Source organism: Pleurodeles waltl, chromosome 4_2 (genome assembly GCF_031143425.1).
Source record: "Pleurodeles waltl isolate 20211129_DDA chromosome 4_2, aPleWal1.hap1.20221129, whole genome shotgun sequence".
Lineage (NCBI taxonomy): Eukaryota > Metazoa > Chordata > Amphibia > Caudata > Salamandridae > Pleurodeles > Pleurodeles waltl.
The window spans coordinates 34,536,226-34,556,912 of NC_090443.1; the positions used below are offsets into that span (position 1 = coordinate 34,536,226).

At 44.6% G+C, this 20,687-nt stretch overlaps 1 protein-coding gene across 1 annotated transcript in view; it reads left to right on the forward strand.

Annotated features, from left to right (window-relative positions):
* The first annotated feature begins 9,049 nt into the window (after positions 1–9,049).
* Positions 9,050–20,687, forward strand: part of CCNT1 (cyclin T1) — a 118,195-nt gene continuing 106,557 nt past the window's right edge. Inside the window, exons 1-3 of the mRNA XM_069230505.1 lie at positions 9,050–9,266; positions 13,279–13,360; positions 14,863–14,991. Of these exons, the coding sequence (XP_069086606.1) occupies positions 9,124–9,266; positions 13,279–13,360; positions 14,863–14,991 (354 nt within the window). The 5' untranslated portion in view covers positions 9,050–9,123. The remainder of the gene's footprint in view (positions 9,267–13,278; positions 13,361–14,862; positions 14,992–20,687) is intronic.

A 20,687-nucleotide genomic window follows, 5' to 3' on the forward strand; every position in this document is an offset into this window, starting at 1 on the left:
GCAGCCCACCGTTGAGGGTTCAAGGCAACCCCAAAGTTACCACACCAGCAGCACAGGGCCAGTCAGGTGCAAAGGTCAAAGAGGAGCCCAAAACATATAGGTGCCTATGAAGAACAAGGGTGTTCCGGTCCCAGTCTGCCAGCAGGTATGTACCCGTGTCCTCTGAGGGCAGACCGGGGGGGGATTGGGAGGGAGGGAGGGTGGGAGAGGATTCATTGGATTTGAATAGAGCCGCTGATCACGGGAGTTTCTTGGTCCTATGGTTCAGGGCAGTCCTCTGAGGCTTCAGAGGTCGCTGGTCCCTGTTGGATGCATTGCTGTTGCAGTTCTCTTCGAGTCAGAAGACAGAAGTTTGATACAAACTTCCCAGATTTCAGTGTAGCCATTATGGAACTGTGGAGATTGTTTTTGACAGACTCCCAGACCATATACTCTTTATGGCTATCCTGCACTTACAATGTCTAAGGTTTTGCTTAGACACTGTAGGGGCATAGTGCTCATGCACATACGCCCTCACCTGTGGTATAGTGCACCCTGCCTTAGGGCTGTAAGGCCTGCTAGAGGGGTGACTTACCTATGCCACAGGCAGTGTGAGGTTGGCATGGCACCCTGTGAGGCAGCGTGCATGTGCTGAGTGAGGGGTCCCCAGGGTGGCATAATACATGCTGCAGCCCTTAGAGACCTTCCCTGGCATCAGGGCCCTTGGGACCAGGGGTACCTTTTACAAAGGACTTATCTAAGTTCCAGGGCTGTGCCAATTGTGGAAGCAAAGGTACAGTTTAGGGAAAGAACACTGGCGCTGGGGCCTGGCTAGCAGGGTCCCAGCACACTTTCAATCATAACTGGCATCAGCAAAAGGCAAAATGTCAGGGGGTAACCACGCCAAGGAGGCATTTCCTTATACCGTTGTTTTCCCATCTTTCCTGTTAAGCACTCCTCCTTGCTAGCTCCTTGTCTAACATGGTTTTATTTATTTCTACACTCTGCTGTTATGCTGTGGCTGGCTGTCATAAGCGCTGGTGTTGACAATTAGGTGTTGGTGCTGAGCACCGGAAATGACTGCCTCAAATTAAAGCACTTGTTATGCCATTAATTGTGTTTGACCAATGACTGTTTCACCACTGCGCATATTAGTTGTTCAATGTTCATCAGGAGCACATTACTTTGTAGTGTGGTCAGTTTTACGTATCCTTTGCGCGTTAGCTTCAGGCTTTAGGCCTTTGTGCACTTTGCCCTGGATGTATTGTATTCATTTGCTTGCAGCTTAGAGCCTCTGTGCACTTTGCTCTAAATGCTTTTTATTAGGCTTCGTACTGTTATTTTTCAAATAGCCAGCTCTACGGTTTTGTTTTTTATTCATATCACACTGTTTAGCCTACTCAGCACTGGAGTTCTCCATAACACATTTCTGTTCACTCTGTGCTTCAGTCAAGGATACAGTCTGGTACATTGCCGATAGACGTGGTAGGAGTTTAGACTTGGCATTCCTGCGTAGGGACATTTTGTGATCACGCTGACATGTTAGTTATAAAATCACTTCCTTGTCCCAATACACGACAGAGGGAGATTCCGACCAGGGAACCACAACTAGACGCTGATTGTCTTGTTGCAGATGCTGAACCAAGATCACAGGCCTTTGCTCAGGTATGTCTCCCCAGTGATTCAGAAAGGTAAGTTAAAAGCTTAACATGCTGTGCTCGAAATAGACCAAGCAGAGTGAGAGTAGAAACTATTGGACACAATGATAGCTTCGTTCTTATGTTTTACTCTCCTGGTGACTATTTCAATCCTACTGTGCTGTATGGTTCTGGTTATTGCGGCTCACACCTTATCTAAAATGCAGTCGTTTTATTAAAACATTATATAAAACTTATACTGCCTTTGTCATTTGTATCTGAGATCATACTGTAAATGAGAGAGTTGGTTTGGATCTGAGTGACCACGACTTCCCTGAGAAGTACCAAAGATGTCATGCGCTCGGCTTCCCAATCATCTCTTCCCCTTGGGAGGAATGAGGAGACTGCTAGTTAGCCGGAGCAAAAGCCGGATTTAGGGTGACAGCGTTACTTACACGTGGGTCAGACTCAGTACCCCACACCGTTATCGATCCTGCCGCCTAGAAATCCAGTACTCTCATTTAGGATAATGAGAGGCCACGCAACAGCGTTCTGTATTCAGTTTAGCTGCCTATTGGCTTTAACATGGCATTAGACATTACATTTGGTATTTAGGTTAGCTGCTTATTGGCTTTAACATGGCATTAAACATTACATTTGTTATTTAGGTTACCTGCCTACTGGCTTTAACGTGGAGTTAGCCATTGCTGATGAGCTGTGTTTTTCCACATGGTAGATCAAGCTGTGTTTTTCAAAATGAATTCACACGAACACAAACGTGATAAGAGAGCGTATATTTGGTGTTTTCCTTTCTGCTCAGCTTTGGGAAGAGGAGGGGCTTAGGAGATCTGGCCAATCTCCAATGGCTTGCTTTATTTCCAAGGTCTGAGAGGAAGGGGCAGGCTTTTTACGGTGGCCCTGGGCAGCAGCAAGGGGAGATTCTCCAGGACTTTAGTCAGGAGCAGACGTCGGCTGCCAGGCCTCCCGTTTGGGTGGAAAGTCTCCTTCTCGCTGTTGAGCGGGAGTCAAACTTGCAGGCATGAGAATGATGACAAGCAGTGATAGGCCCTACGGTGATGAAATATTGACTTTTATTCTTTGCTTTGAAGTTATGCTATAATATAATCACATGTATTTGCTGTGTACATTGCAATTGAGAAGTACTTTGATATATTTTGCTTTCATTGCTGCGACTACTTTTAAACATGTGTAGGAGGCTGGCCTGGCTTATAGTGGGTAGCTTGTGGTACTTACACACTGTGCCAGGTCCAGTTATCCCTTATTAGTAGAATATGGGTGTTTCTAGCAGCTTAGGCTAATAGAAGGTAGCTATGGCAAAGCAGCTTAGGCTGAACTAGGAGACATGCAAAGCTCCTACTATACCACTTATATCATACAGCACAATATCATAAGAAAACACAATACTCACAGTTACTAAAAATAAAGGTACTATATTTTTATGACAAACTGCCAAAAGTATCTCAGTGAGTACCCTCAGTTAGAAGGTAAGTAATATACACAACTCATATGTACACAAACCCAAAACAGGTAAGTAATAGTAAGAAAGGTAATACAAACAGTGTAGAATTACAATAGGTGAACATAGTTCTAGGGGCAACACAAACCATATACTCCAAAAGTGGAATGCGAATCAGAATGGGCCCCAGACCTATGGGAGCTTGTAGAGTGTCGCTGGGACTGTAAGAAAACAGTGTGTCCAAGATACCCCACCCCAAAAGTAGGAATAAAGTACCCCTACTACACCAATAGGACACAATAGTTGTGATAGGGGGATTCTGCAAGAACGACAAACACCAGCAAAGCACCGAAGATGGATTCCTGGACCTGAGGACCTGCAGGGCAAGGGGACCAAGTCCAAGAGTCGCGATAGTGTCGAGGGGGGGCAGGAGCCCAGGAAACCCCAGATGAAGGTACAAGAAGGCTGCCTCTGGATGGAAGAAGCCAAGGATTCTGCAACAACGAAAAGGGCTAGGAACTTCTCCTTTGGATGGGAGATGTCCCATGGCGTCCTGGGGGTTGTAGATGTGTTTCCACTCAGAAATACCACAAACAAGCCTTGCTAGCTGCAAGGGTCGTTGTAGAGGTTTTTGGGTGCTGCTGGGGACCAGGAAGTCGCCCCTTGGAGGAGTCAGAGGGGGAGCTCAGCAACTCAGAGAGCCCCCACAGAAGCAGGCAGCACCCGCAGAAGTACCGGAGCAGGCACTTAGAACAGTTGTGAACCGGAGCTGGCTCAGAGTCACAAAGGAGGGTCCCACGACGTCAGAGTCCAACTCAGAGGGTTGGGCACTGCAGGACTGAGTGCTGGGGACCCAGGCTAGGCTGTGCACGAAGGAATCCTTGGAGAAGTGCACAGAAGCCGGAGCAGCTGCAAATCACGCAGTACACAGGTTTGCAGTCTAGCGTGGGAAGGCGAGGACTTACCTCCACCAAACTTGGACTGAAGGATCACTGGACTGTGGGAGTCACTTGGATATAGCTCCTGTGTTCCAGGGACCATGCTCGTCGAGATGAGAGGGGACCCAGAGGACTGGTGATGCAGAAGTTTGGTGCCTGCATCAGCAGGGTGAAGACTCTGTCAACCCACTGGAGATTTCTTCGGGATTTCCAGTGCAGGGTGAAGGCAGAGAGACCTCAGAGCATGCACCACCAGGAAGCAGTCGAGAAAGCGGGCAGGATTAGGCGCTACAATGTTGCCGGTAGTCGTCTTGCTACTTTGTTGCGGTTTTGCAGGCGTCCTGGAGCAGTCAGCGGTGGATCCTTGGCAGAAGTCGGAGAGGGAAGTGCAGAGGAACTCTGGTGAGCTCTTGCATTCGTTATCTGAAGAATACCCCAGAGGAGAGACCCTAAAAGTTCCAAAAAAGGAGGTTTGGCTACCAAGAAAGGAGGATTGGCTACCAAGAGAGGTAAGAGCCTATCAGAGGGGGTCTCCGACATCACCTGCTGCCACTGGCCACTCAGAGCAGTCCAGTGTGCCCCCAACACCTCTGTTTCCAAGATGGCAGAGGTCTGCGACACACTGGAGGAGCTCTGGGCACCTGCCCTGGGAGGTACTGGCCAGGGGAGTGGTCCCTCCCCTTTCCTTTGTCCAGTTTGGCGCCAGAGCAGGGCTGGGGGATCCCTGAACCGGTGTTGACAGGCTTATGCAGAGATGGGCACCATCTGTGCCCATCAAAGCATTTCCAGAGGCTGGGGGAGGCTACTCCTCCCCAGCCCTTCACACCTATTTTCAAAGGGAGAGGGTTTAACACCCTCTCTCAGAGGAAATCCTTTTTTCTGCCTTCCTGGGCCGGGGCTGCCCAGACCCCAGGAGGGCAGAATCCTGCCTGAGGGGTTGGCAGCAGCAGCAGCGGAAACCCCGGAAAGGCAGTTTGGCAGTACCCGAGTTCTGTGCTAGAGACCAGGGGGGTCATGGAATTGTCCCCCCAATACACAATTCCATGATCTCAGACATGTTACATGGCCATGTTCGGAGTTACCATTGTAACGCTATACATAGGTAGTGACCTATGTATAGTGCACGCGTGTAATGGTGCCCCCGCACTCACAAAGTCCGGGGAAACTGCCCTGAACGATGTGGGGGCACCTTCGCTAGTGCCAGGGTGCCCACACACTAAGTAACTTGCCACCCAACCTTCACCAAGTGAGGGTTAGACATACTGGTGACTTATAAGTTACTTATGTGCAGTGAAAAATGGCTGTGAAATAACGTGGACGTTATTGCACTCAGGCTGCAGTGGCATGCCTGTGTAAGAATTGCCTGAGCTCCCTATGGGTGGCAAAAGAAATGCTGCAGCCCATAGGGATCTCCTGGAACCCCAATACACTGGATACCTAAGTACCATATACAAGGGAATTATATGGGTGTACCAGTGTGCCAATGAGAATTGGTAAATTTAGTCACTAGCCTGCAGTGACAAATTTAGAAAGCAGAGAGAGCATAAACACTGAGGTTCTGGTCAGCAGAGCCTCAGTGATACAGTTAGGCACCACACAGGGAACACATACAGGGCACATACTATGAGCACTGGTGTCCTGCCTATCAGGATCCCAGTGACACAAGGGCTAAAACAAACATACATACAGTGAAAATGGGGGTAACATGCCAGGCAAGATGGTACTTTCCTACAACATGTGCTTCCAACCTACTAATCTCGTCTTTCAGGAACCTTGTGGTGAAGTAGTAATAATAAATGTCTTCTTTAAACTAAGAAGTGCATTCCAGAGAAGTTTTGTCAGCTCGGTCATAAGAGAAGAGAAGGAAAGCAAAACAGCACTGCGAGTGGCCCATCTAGACCTCAGGTATGCTTTTTTTTATTTTTTATTAACCAGTGTTTGCAACTCACATAAGATTCCTACAATTTTAATAAAAAGGCCAAATGGTTCAAATGCTCTGTCATTCCATCCAGAATGTCATCAGCCCCTTGGTGGTAATAAAAATTGTTGTGAAGAAACTTAGAGCAAAAGGAGGAGGAGTCATTGTCCATTTAGACGATATGATCATCTTGGCCGAGGAGCTGGCAGAACTGATAACTCATGTGACCTGGACTGTTCATCTATTGCAAGAGATGGGTATTGTCATCACCAAAAAGAAACTGGTACTGGCTCTGACTCAAGGTGTAAAGTTTCTGGGATTTCAAGTAGATTCAGTGAAGGCACAATATGTCACGATTTGTTCCCTATGCTCTCAAGCCTACAACCAGGGGGCCAGGTATTGGACTTTCCAATGCTCTAATAAGCTTCCAGAACCTCTCCTATGTGCATATTCTGACTTCCAGCCATTCTGACCCTCTTTAGAAATTACCATCCATTCCCAATCCATGCCGGGTTTTGTGTAAGCCAGTCTGTTTGTGCCTATAATCCCCTGCTCACTTCTTTGTCGCTACCCCTGCAGGCCAAGGGTGGGTGGAGGAATTCAGCACACATCTGGCTGGCTGCTGCTAGTCTGCTCATACCTGATGCATGTGATTACTGTGAGCCCTTTTAAGCCTCAGCTCTCTTCAGCCCAGTGTTGATCATTGTAGCGGTTATCTGGTGAGACAGACCCTGGTTTCCTAAAGCGTTTTAGCCATAGTTATTCCTTGCTCTTGTTCCAGTGTCCTATTCCTCTCTTGTTTCCTAAGCTTTTGTTATTCTTTTATTGACGAGTTCCTGAGCCATAGTTATTATTTGTTTCAGAGCGGTAGCTATCATTGTTGGTGGACAACAGTGACTGGATGCTCCCTCCTTGGATCTTTGAGAATCTGAACCGGATTTGAGGGCAATGCCAGATAGATTTGTTTGCGTCCCGCCTCTACAAGCAGTTTCCGATGTTCAATAGGTGACTAGATCCTCTAGCCATGAACACCTTTCTTCAAGACGGGTCTCTGAGTCTTCATTATGCCTTTCCCACCTTTGTGATGACTCTCAGGGTTTTGTCACATCTGAGGCATCGGTTAATGGAGATATTACTGGTGACTTCGATCTGGAGGGCCTAATCCTGGTTCCCAGTGTTATTGGGTCTAGTGTGCGCACTCCCGATCAAACTCCTGTCAAGGAAATTGAACCTCATGGCATAGATGGTTTCCGGCAACTATTGTGTATGCTGGCCATTTCCCAGCAAGCTAATATATCTGATAATCTTGGTCCTCCGCTGCCTGCAAGAGATATGCTTTGGCATGGCAAAGATGTATTCGTTGGTGTGATGAACAAGGTGCTAATCTTCATGGTCATTACTTTTTTTCCTCAGCGCCGATAATTTTCATTCTGCCATTTCTGAAGATCGTTCCCTGCGGGAAAGTTAGCCAGCTGTGGAACATTTCCTGGTTTGTAATCCCATGAAACCAAGTTATATGGTACTCTGGGATGTCACTTTAGTGACAACATTTTTGGAAATATGGCCAGATAATGGAGATTTATGTCGCAAACAGTTATCAGCCAAATTGCTGTTGTGTTTGATTTCCTACAGGAGGGTGTCAATTCAAAATGCTCGATTTAACAGGTAGTGTTTTCTTCAAATGGAGTTTGTTACTAGTTCGAAGCATACAAAATTAAATTCACATTCTATATTTTAGCCTGCATTTCCAGGCAATTGTAAATTATGTGTAGTGTGACCTGGACTGTTCATCTATTGCAAGAGATGGGTATTGTTTAAAAGAAAGTGAGATATATATATATATATTTTAAAAAAAACTGTCAGGCACCACATGGGCAGTTATTGATTGCTTTGCAGAAACAGTTTGTATTGGTTTCGACGGCTACCTTGCAGTTGGTTTGCTGGCTTTTGGCAGAAGCGGGTATTGAGGTTACAAGGTTTGGAATCGACTGTCCGAGGAGAGAAATGATCTCCCACGCCTATGCTTTAGGTTCTCGAATGGAGGACATCATGCCAGCAGCAGACTGGGTTTCAGAGTTAATCTTCAAAACATTTTATCATAAACCTATGACAAGCAAAAAATAAAGGGCTCCAATAACTTTGTGTTAAGTTTGTGCTACATAAAACTACAAAGAAATAAAATAAAAGTCCCCACCACATCGCAAAGAAACAGCAAGATCCCGAAACCAAGGAAGACGAAGAAACAACTTACTGCCATTAGCGAAGCAAAGAAACAGGCATTTGCAATGCAATGGGTCTTGCATTTGCTAGAGTTAGAGCTACTGGCGTTGTAAATTCCTAACTGGACTTTCCTTGCCACATAAATTGAAAATGAAGTGTAAAACATTAGTGGACATTAGCAAACCGCTTCAAAGCACCATGAACGCAAAGGAGAGACACAAAAGGGAAAATAAGTTTGCTCATAATCAAGGGTATCAGCAATTGTGCAATTATCCATGTAACAGGGTGAGTCTTCAAGGTAGTTACAAAACCACCCCACGGCGGGGCAAACTAAAGCATTAACCAATAGTACCAAGTGATTTTAGAAAGCAACCCCACAAACGAGTAAAAGTGCTGGGCGTGAGGTGGTCGTGGTTACCTCATTCAATTCTTACCACAGGTCAAAGAACTTGCGTGCTCAACCTAAAAATCGTGCGCCAACACGAGAATATCTTGCCGATCGTGCAATAATCCATGTAAACCCGTCAGTCTCCAAAGCTAAAACGAAACTGGCAGGAGAAAAATAAAGCATTAAGCAATGACATCATGGGATTTTTTAAAGGCAGATCCAGGAACGAGTGGAAGTGATAGGCGTGGTTAAACCCCTCAGAATAGATTACAAAATGTCGAGAAGAGCAGCTCTATGCTCGACCCAAAAATGTGCGCACGCCGAACCGCGGGCCTCAAAAGTAGCCTCCAGAGAAGACGGTACTGCGCGCGCCCAAAGAGCGTTTACGTCACATGTTCCTGCGCCGGAAGAGGTCCTGCAAAAAAAAAAAAAACAGTTAACAAGACGGAAGTAAACACGGTTGTGAGGCTCTTTGGACCGGAAATGGTATTACGTAATTTCCGCCCTGAGCCGGAAGTACAGGGGTTTGCGCGATTTGGGCATGCGCGCTGTGCTCCAGTTTCAAGATGGAGGGTAGCCGTTGGTATTACAGCCGGGAGCAGCTGCAACAGAGCCCGTCCCGCCGAGCAGGGCTCGACGCTGATAAAGAGTTGGGCTACCGGCAACAGGCGGCCAATCTGCTGCAGGACATGGGTCAGCGGCTCAATGTGTATCCTTCAGGGTACCTACGGGGCCCGCACCAGGGCCCTCTTGACCCACGGGTTTTCTCACCACATGGACGAGCCTTCTCCGACATGTTCGTGCCATCACATACCCAGAGCTTACGCCACTGTTTCAGTATTTGCCCCTTAGCTTAACATAATTTATTTTTTCGCCATGTCGCACGCCCGTCAGATTGCTACCAACAGCTCCATCTGCTACAATACTTTTTTGAATACTACTTCTCTGCCATAATCATTGAGGCCTAATTTCTACGATAATCTCTAGGGTTCACACCGCTGATGATACCTCCCTTTTCTTGCCGTGATGTGAACCGTTCCACCGCGGCCTTGCCTCTCACAACCATGACTACGAGGGTCACAGGACCCACACCACATATGCCACCATCCACAAGTCATTGTGGGCACTTCCGGGTGGGGATTCTACTGCTGCCAGCACCACCTCCATATATCACTATCTGCATTTTTGCCACCGCTCCATCCCACCACTGACAATACATATAGACACCGTACTTACGATATCAACCTAGGATCTATCGCACTCCTATGTACATCCAACCAGAAGCAAAACCATCTACTACCGCTAATCAAGAAGACACGTTTCACTGCTCAATAACATTACACTCCATCGACCGATGCCCAGAACCCTAGCATTCCGCAAACACCACTGCCTATTAAGTACCTTTGCTTTCTATACTAGCGGATGTAACTAAACTATTATGATATAGCGCCTGGTTCCCAGGGGTCTACTTTACCGGGACCACCTTTACAAATCATGATACATACACACAACCAGGGCAGGGGCTGGGCTGCAGGTAAACCATCACTATTTTGCCAGTAATTGTAAAGCTATTGAGACATTCTACCAGTGCGTGTTCTACAACGATGTTCATCCAACCACTCTCTCTGCTGTAGGTTTTGTTGCAGCGCTTAACCTGCATCATGGATCCTAATTTACAAGAGCCACACGTTGGTGCCGGTTATTCGTGCCCTCTCTCAAATCCTGAGGACCTTGTGCTGTCGAACTTTGCATGCAGTGAAGAATAAACAACATCCCCTCTGTTTATTACAGCGCGTATCGCCATATATATCAATACCATTTTTATCAAATAGTGTCCAGTGTTTTTATTTTGCAGCAAACTGACTGATGCCTATTGTCACAGTGTAATGCAGTGAGATGAAAGGCATCATGCCAAATGTGACTGTGTTCTATACATAAAGCAAATTTACTTGTGGTCTAAAGCAGGACATGCGTATTACATGGAGCTGCCACCTTGCTTCATATTGGAAGACCATGTTTCTAGTCCTGTGCTATTCTTTTTACTCATCTACTGGAGTGGTTCCCAAACTTTTGACTTCTGTTGACCCCCACTTTATCATTACTAGAACTCAGTAACCCCAGCTGAATTATTATTGGAATTCGTGAGACCCCCAACTGAGTCATTACTGAAAACTGTGGACCTAATCTGTTGTTGTTTAATTTTCTGAGCAGTCGTGGACCCCCATGGGTCCCTGGACTACAGGTTGGGAACAACTGATCTACTGTTTTTTGCCACTAGAAAGAAACCAATATTACAGCTCCCATAACGAATCCGTTTGTATTAGGAAAGCGTGGCATTCGAAACATCGTGTTTTAGTCACATAAAGGGAGGTGGCAAAATACATATCCACTGAGGGGGTTGCGTTGGGGATCAGAACGCCAGTGCTTAATTGGTGGGTGGAGACATGAAAGGAGGCTGACAGTGGGGTCGCTGAAATATATATATTTTTTCTATACCATGCTGAGAGATCTATATTATAAGTGGTACGATATTGAAGTAGTATGTATGTGTTATGGGCGTTTTCAGTGGTGGTTAAACCTATCAATACCTCTGCTCCCTAGACTTTGCCTTTGGCCCCTTTGGTGTAAGACATGTTCAGGGAGCATCTGAGAGCAGTGCATTTACATTTAGAGCGGCGCAGATAAACAATGTTCTTCATGTAAGGCACTTGCTGGGTGCAGCGAATGGTTGGATACTCCCCTCTATGTAAATAGACAAAAAAAATTCAAATTCGGGTCTTCAGTTTTATCACTAAGGATTGCCACGTGCATGTAATCAGTGGTATTTACTATAAAGTTAGAATAGATCATTTTTAAAAAAACGAATGCTTGTACTTCAACATTTGGGAAAAAAGGGTTTTGAAAAAAGTTCAGAAATATAACACCTAAATTGGGTTAGCGATGGGAAAAGTTTAGAGTTAAATTTAGGATTAGGGTTAGTAATATAATTGTGGCTGTAGATGAGCGGGATCGCTGTGCTAATGTCGAGATTGGGTATACTCTCAACCCGTAATGCTAATCCCATCATTTACCCAATCTCAACATTAGCACAGCGATCCCGCTCATCTACAGCCTCAATTATATTACTATAATAATACATACACCACTTAGAAGACGCCTAATGCTGCCTTGAGTGACTTGGTCGCTAGCGTTGGTTCACTGCTCCATCTGAGGCTGTTAGAAACATGAATGCTCATCGTGTAAGCTGTTTGGGTGTAACAAACTCTTTGGCAAATCAAATCTGGATGCGGGTTAAAAAGAAAGATTGTTCGGAGGTGCAAGTTAATTGTTAAAAGCACACTTAAGATTTTTACTTGCATCTGTAAGCTCTGCTCCACAGTTCTCTACAGACCGCCACAGAAAATAAATGTACAACCCTAGTCAGAGAAGCTTTTTCCTCATTGGACCTTAGGCAGTGTGTAATTTTCTCATATTTGACATGGTCATTTTACACTGTCAGTACAAGATCATTCATTTGATGGGGTGTTCCTCTCACTTCAATATAGGCTATGTTTTTTTTCGAATTGCTTAAGTACTGATATTTGTTTTCAGTGGACTGTCTCGGAGGTCCTTTTTTATCAGTTGAAACTTGATGAAAGGCCCCTTACCGCAGTTGAAATTGGCTACCTGAGCCCTTTTCAGGTTTGAACTTAGGCAGAAGAGACTTAAAAAGTGTAACCTTTTTTGCATTTAGCATCGGTCGTTTTTCACGATTTACCGCGGGTGGTTGGGGTACTTCTCTCACTTCCCTTTAGTATATGTTTAGTGTTGAAAGCTTCTTTTGTTGGTAACAGGCGTTTTGGCAATTTACGTAGTTGACCACAGACACAGCCTTGTTTCGTGGCTGTTCTTAGTTGAAATGCGTTTTAATTGGTTTGCTTTAGGTGGAGGGACGTTTTCTCCAATTGATGAAAGACTGCTTTTTTCCCTTTGATTAATCTTAGTCGTGGTATTTTATCTCCTATGATTTGATTTTATTAGTTATTGATCAGAGCAGCAAGTGATTATAAGTAGAATATATTTTTCTCACTGCTGGCTTAAAGAGTTGGCGCCTCTTACATTGTTAAGAAGGTCTTTGTTTTTATTTGACCATAGGTAGATCCTTCTCAAAGCAAACTTGAGTGGTCAGTACGTATTCTAGCGCAGAGTCATTATTTGGTGGCAAAGTCAACTTTCAACTGTGCTGGTAAAATCTTGCCTTTTGGTCAAGTCTAGTTCTTGGAAACCTTACCATGTTAACGGTTGTCAAGGCTTCTTTATTTCTGTAGTGCTTGTTCGTGCTGGAGGTAGGGTCTGCAGTGTTAATCTTCCTTTGAACTAACATGTAGGCGATCACAACAAAATGCTAATGGCATCCATAGTTTTAAGACTTAGTGGAACAGTTTGAGATAGTAGCTGCTTTGATGTCATTATTAGAGAGAAACGTGTTTCTGAACTTTGCACATTTGGCAGCGGTCACAGGTAAGTAGTTCTCTTTTTGGCAGCTTGATTAATTGCCCCGTGGAGCAGCAGACATACACTCCACAAAGGCGGTCACTTTGGTTCACTAATGACAATCACAAAATGAGATCCTATAATCATTCACTGAACGTCTGGTGCTAGCTCTTTAGTTTTGCTTTCCATTCGCATATTTTTCTGCTGGTTTCTTTACCTTGCATTTAACCTTAACTGTTTGCCACTAGCTCTCAGCTGACGATCAACACTGCCATCGTATACATGCATCGCTTCTTCATGGTGCAGTCCTTCACTCGCTTCCACAGAAATGTAAGTGATCCTTTAGTACATTCTCGTGTTTGGCACATACGTCTGTGGGGTTCTAGGTTGGGATACTTGTGTGGCTCACCCTCGATGGTGTTGTAAAACGAAGGTACCGTTTGTGTGAGCTGGGGCCTACTTGGAGTTCATCCCTAAGCTAGCTGGGAAGATCCATATTAAAATAAGCTTTTCATTAGGCAGAACCAGACTTACCATTCCTCAGCCTGACTTTGTCAGTCGTGAGGAGTGCATTTGTATGTGTCCTTGGTTTTGGTATCTGCGTATTGGACAACTTACCAAAGTCTTCCAGGCTGTGCGGCTCTCTGCTGCAAGTTTGGTCTCTTGGGCACGGTAGCTGGATTATATCACCCCAACTCTGTGTAGCTTGCTGCAACCAACCACCGTCATCTAGGTCCAGATGAGTGACACTAAATACGTTTACAAGTCAGAACCATGGTACCTAGCTAGACACCAGAAAGAAATACATTAGAGATTGTGCCATGTAATCTCCCAAGTTTTGGAAGACAGCAGCTGTGGCACCTACTTTATCTGGCAAAACTTTTGCCGTTGTGGGATGCACACACTCAAACTATTTAGTATTTCATAAACTGCTAAAAAAGAACCTCTTTCAACTTCTCTAATAGATTTGTTTAGCAGGAAGTATCCGCAACCTGTGGCTGCCTTGTTTGGGGAATTCAAGCATATTCCTGGTGTGAATGTATTATTGTTTAATTCTGCTTGTTCCTGTGTCTATATCGTCTTATTGCATTACCTCATTTGTTGTCTGAAGAAACTCGAACGAGAGCTCTCTGCGCTTGCCGGTTTGTGGGCTCTAATGAAAAGTGCACTTCCGGCAGCCCCGGGCATCCTGTGAATACCAACCCTAGCAGTTACAGGTTTTACAGCTGGTACTTTATAAACTGAGCACCTTAGCTAGAAGGGCCTCCCTATAAACACAACATTTTGCAGTCTCTGATTCCGAACCTGTTGGTTACGGGCAGCTGATGTAAACGGTCCATCTGGTAAGTCGTACAGATGTACCTGAAGAGTTCATCCCTGGAAGTCTCTGGATTCCTATAAATGAATCATTTAGGGTAGCTGCCAGTTCCATAAAATATAGAGCATACCTCATGTCAGCTACCATGAAAAGTACATTTGGCAGACCCTGTGTACCTTTGGCAGGTACCAGTTCCTTATATAAAGAGTTCATTTTTGGTTGCACTTTGTTTTCCATTAATGAAACCCCAGGCAACTGAAAGCGCCGTAGATAAACTGCGCATCTGGTAGCTGCCTCCTCCCTATAACACTCTGGGTCTCAATGAGAAAAGTGCACCACGTGGTACTGGCTCTTTATAGACTGGCAACGACTGTCTCCATAATTGCAGGGTATACCTCTGGCAGCTGCCAGCTCCGTGAAAAAGGTGCACTTTAGGCAGCCCTCATAAACAGAGTATCTGCAAATTAAGCTGTTTTCTCACTTGTCTCTTTGTTTAACCATTTTTCTTCCCAAGTCCGTGGCGCCTGCAGCCCTCTTTCTGGCAGCAAAGGTGGAGGAACAGCCCCGGAAGCTGGAGCATGTTATCAAGGTTGCGCACGCGTGCCTCACCCCTCAAGACCCCCCTCCTGATACCAGGAGCGAGGTAAGTAGCCACTCAGCATTGCCCTCTCTCTGTCCTCTGACTGGATGTTCCGCTTCGTCCTGAGGACTACCAAATTGTTTGCACTCTTTTACCTCCTTTGACCTGATACCCCTTCTCCCCCAAATTGTCATGGCTGCAAAGATTGTGGGTGTGAATGTCCATCGCATGAGTTATGTGATTAGTCCACCATTTATTTGGATCTTTACATTGGCCATTAACAGTAAATCGTTGTCCACTTTGGTGATGGATCCTGCTTTTGTAGGCAGCTAGTATCCTCATAGCAGAGGACTGAAAATCCTTTGGGTATTTCGTTAAATACATGTTGTTCGGTGTGCCGGTACTAACTGCGAGAGAAAATTCTCCACTCGCTGGAATCGTGGTGTCCACATCCAAATATCACTTTTTGTACATTCTCTCTACTGTTAATGGAGGGGGTTGGTAGTTCTTCCAGAGAGCTATTTGAGTAATCTGACACTAAGCCCTCCTCATATTCATTTAAGAGTTGGACGCTGTTCCTTCCTGACAAGAAATGGTTCCTCAGAGCCGAGCTCTTTATGCTGATTTCCCTCTTCGCATAAACGGGCCATGCCTGGTTGGGTGGGTGGACATAATGTGTTGATCTTCTTTGAATTGGCATACCTGTCGATCTGTCCCCTGCCAGATTTTGGCTTTCTTAGGGCTACATTCCCTCTAACGAGATAGGAGTCTCCCTTGGATTGTCCCCCATGGTTGTTCCTTGTCCTCCAGCCCTGTGTTCTGACCAGTGAGGTCCTGTCACTCTTCTTTAAGACTGTCATCCCGAATTTCTCCAATCTGGTTACCAGACTGTAAGGTGTTTCACTGCCCCCCCTCCCAGAATTCTTATACATTTCACTCAGTGCTATTAAATTACATTTAAAATAGTGCCTTAGAGTGATTGAACAAAAGGAAATATCTCTATCAGCCTTTAAAGTCCGTTTTCCTGCGGGGTTGTAGGATAACTACTAGGCAAGTTTTGACTGATGCTCCCAATTGTTTGATTCCCTCAAACTTATTTGATTATGCACCGATAGGCATTTAAACAGTAAGATGTATACATGCTGCTCTGCCCTCTAAATGGGCCAGCCTCAAAATACACGCCAGGCACTGGTAGATCTGCATCCCTTGCCATCTTTGCCAGATTGCAGCATTGTTAAACACTCCATCTTAACACTTCAACATCACTACACGAGAATGAGAAACAAAGCCATCAAAACTATTTTCATCCCTCTACATGATTGTGTCTACTATATTCTTCCTTGATCCGCTCTTCGGTAGAGTGCCACATAGTTGCAGCTGTTCTTACTTTCCATAACATACTTAATCCCACATACACCCCTTAGCCATCGTATTTGACTTGCTTGTTTAGTCTGTTATTACATCCTACAAATGATCCTCAAGGTCCTTAACAACCCATCCTCAGCTCGCAATATACTGGGAAGTTGCTTGCTTGAGGTAGAACATGCAATTTCCTACTTCCCTCTTCAGCCTTCCAAACAAAGAAAGCTCGATAGAATGAAAATCATGTTTTGCAGCAGTGCATCATTGACCAAAATACATTTACCCTGGGCATCCTTCCATCGCCACATCCTGCATACATATGGACCCTCACCCCTCAGATATTCCTTAATTATTCACCATAGCCACATCCTGCACACACATGGACTTTTACCCCCCAGGTATTCCTTAATTTTTCACCATAGTCAAGGCTCTGCCTGCCATTTTCGTAATAGTTTTGAAAATTTCCCTTTCCAGACATTCCATTAAAGTCTGACCGGTTATTTCCTTGGTTCGCACCATGGCTTGACTACATAAGAAGGTTACTTAGATCTCTGTGATTGCTTACTTCTTAGACTGTAGAAACTTTAAAATACCACCGCCCCCCACACCTGCACCTCAGAACAAAAGGTGACCTCACCACAGTGCTAAAAAAAATTGTGCGCTGACTCTGTCATACACCAAATCCACTTTAAGGCACTTTGCATTACTAACGGAACATTTCCTGAATTTCTGCATGATATGCTTATCAAATACACGTCTAAATGTATTCTTCAATTTGCTTATGCAAAGCACTTCACCTTTTTTTGAAAGAACATACAGGTAGTGTTTTCATTTCTGTACCAGCCGCCAAACCACTTAACATGGTCCTTTGCACACCCCTGCAAAATGCTGACTCCTGCAGTTTGTAAAAGCCCTTGAAACCTGGTCATTCTCAGACCCTTGATCCAGAAACACCCAGTAACTGTAAGCTGTAATTTGTCTTTGCATTAGTCACATGAACACTTACACTTATAAGGACACTGAGTTCCAACCAGCTGATAAACACCCGCTTCACAAACAACTACACACTTCAAAATTCGCATTTCCTTTTCTACCTGTTTTCCTCTTCACTCTCGTACCCAGCCTACCTCAAGTTGACCAAAATGTGCCAGGATAATCCATATTTCTTGGCACATAAAACAAAACAAAGACCACCACCTAAACACATGCTGTCAGTATGTCACTTAGACACACCACCGCAAATATAACCGACATGTACTATTGACGAGCTTTCTAATATGCCTGTACCCCATTTGTCCATTCTGATGCCTTGTTTCCATGCACCCATCACCACATTCCTGCGCCCAGCCTACCGGCAACGCTGCATACTCACTACTGTGACCATCATCTTCATCTGGCAACCTATTGCTCTCAATACCACATTTAACGCACCTCTGCCTTAGGCTTCCCAGTCTCTCACAACCCACCCCTTCCATAACGGATTACAGAGCACCTAAACACACCTGCATGCTAAATCAGAGCTCCACCACTTCCCCGAACCAGTGAGAGAGGCCACCCAGATCACACAATTATGAGCACTCCGACGGTGTGTAAGAATGCATCAAAGCACACCTTACAGTCCACAATTACTAAGACGCCACGTGCACTACACAAATACCAGTAACATAAGGGTGATGTTAGCTGTTTTGAACTTTATCTTTTCGCAGCTTGCAAATCTGGTTTGTCTCTGCCCCAAAGGTGCAGAAATGGACATTCGTGGCTTGCATTCTACTACCTTCAGTTGCCTGCAACTACACTTTCCTGTCTCTCACTCACAGATGTCACTAACAAAATTGGAGTATCGCCCTTTCTTCTGGAATAGTGTCTCATGCACTGCCATCACTTCTATGAGCTCTACAAAGCTGACACTGACAAGTGAGAAGTTGATCCTTTTTTATGGGTGTCTTATTAACTTGCAGCTCTCTCTTGTGATTGTGGCCTGCATCTATTTCAAAACCAAATGCTTTGTACTATCCTACTATTTAGTGGTTGCTCCCTGCGTTTTATTTCAAAGGACAGACTAATATGAGTTTTGGCTTTAGCCATATATGTAAAGACGCCCCTTATACAACATTTAACTGGTTCCCCAAAGTAAACAGTGCGTTTTCCCGAGGATCCAGGTATTCTGAGCTCCGGCGAAAGCTTAAGGATAACTGTATCAATAACAGTCGCTGGACTTTTATGACTTTGACTTGTGTTGTAAATCTAATGAGAGACTAAAAAGTTTTTGCCTATTTCTAATATCAGTTTTTGTTGACACTGCCACGTTAACTTTGTAGAAATACTCTAGCAGTTGATGTGCAGCACTCAGACACGGCAAGCCAACGTGTACGAATTGTAAATATTCCAGAGGCACATCCACAACATAAGTCCTAGAGCCTAATCTATCTAAAGGTTTGCAGGTCAGACACAGTCTCAGATGAGGTACGCATCTACTTCTGCTGGGTTTTCAACCTCTTCATTGATTTTTTCTTCTCCTCCACTGATGCTACTCTGTTTCTCAGACCCTCTATTTTGCAGTCCATAACCTTACTTGCTCTTTAAATATTTGCTGTCTTTTCTGCCATCTCAGTGGAAGGAGTTAATAGTGTGCAGCTGATTTTTTTTCTCCATTAATGAATTCTTACTCCTCCATAGATGAAGCTTGTGACCTTTGCGCTGTGCTTTCCTCTTGTGCTTAAAAAATCTTCCTTATGCGTCTGTTGGGGTGGTCAGAGATTCCTTGGTGGAAATAAACAATTTGTTCTGGACTATAACTGACCAGTTTGAACAGGCCACACTGATAACTGTAAAGGATGGATATTTCTTTGGTAGAAGAACAGCCCTGCTTCAATTTTGAAGTGCTTGATTGCACCACTATAGTAAAGTTTTTGATTGCAATAATGTTAAGGAGGTTCATTGGATTGTGGACTTTGCCTTTGAACAAGTCACTACATTCTACAACAGGCTAAGTCACATGCAAGAGGGTAACGGATATCAGTTTATTTGCTTTAATAGCATTCGTTTCTAAATTACAAATGCTAGAGGAAAGAAACTCGTGTACTCTAGATGTCAGGAGAACTTTACAGTATACTTCAGTAGTGAATGAAGGGAGATTAGTTATTCGACATTTACAGAAACAAACTTACAGGCAGGATGTTTGATGGATTGTGTCTTGTATTAAATATTGTTATCTGTTAGCACGTCGGTTATTCATTTGAATACCGTAGACAAACCAAAACAGTAAAGAGCAGTCACTGGAGTAATTTTAGGTAGCATGTGATTAGAACAAATATGCATTGTAGCGAATTGAGGCTTAAAATATGCCTTTTGCCTGCTATAGCTGTATCAATCCACATGCAAAGCTAGAGGCACAGGTGGGAGAGGCCATTCTTGAAAATGTATTGGGTCTTGCCTCAACCACAAATCCCTTTCCCTCAAATGGATTACAAAGACTTTGGCTTCTTAGGTGAGGATGAAACCGCTTAAGTTGATGCTGCATTGATTGGCATTATGCACACCAACAAAGGGGTCGGATTCCATATGTGCCACTGGGTTGACACCCACTAGCTTTTTTTTCCTTTTAAAAATTGAGGATAGTCCCAGCTCCATGTACTAGATAGCAGGATATTGCAAAACGTAGAAATCGGAGTGCAGTATAATTATTCTTGGTAAGTACTTATTCCTTACTCCAAGCCTCTTAGCCATTAACACCCCCACGCTGGGTGTCCACACTGTAACTGTGGACACCTACAACACTTCATAATAATCACGTTGTTTCCTGTCGGATGACAGATTGCCTACAGTGTACCAAGGCACTTCTGGGTCGTAATTGCTGCTACGTCCTGGTTTGGAAAATAGTGACCCAAATTAGAAGGCACAGGAAAGGTTTTTGGATTGAAAACAAAAATGGCCCGGGTAAACTAGTGTCCGTCACATGAAGTAGTTGTTATTCCCAGTAACACTGCTTCCAAAAGATTTTCCCCTCCTGGCACATATAAGCCCTCTCCCACCACATTTCCCTTGGATCATTTCACATAGAAACAGCCTGTTAAACACTGAAATAAAATGTGCTGCTTCCAAAAATGTTTAGTTATGTCTAAATGCGATGTGTGGCTTTGACCTCCAGGTGCGCTGGTGATGTTTTATTTCAGTATTAATGGGCTTGGTAAACTGTTACTTTGAAATGCCTGACTGTCACAAGAAGCAGTGAAAGCGAGAAGAACCTTAAGCCTTCCATGAGTGCTGTTCTTGTTCTGCCATATGTGCCCGCCATGGAAGAGACCATATTTCTGACAAGAACATGGAGTGTGAATGAAGGAGTTTAGGGGTTTCTAAGGAGGGGAGATGGTGCAGATCCCAAGCCACAGTCAAGGAGC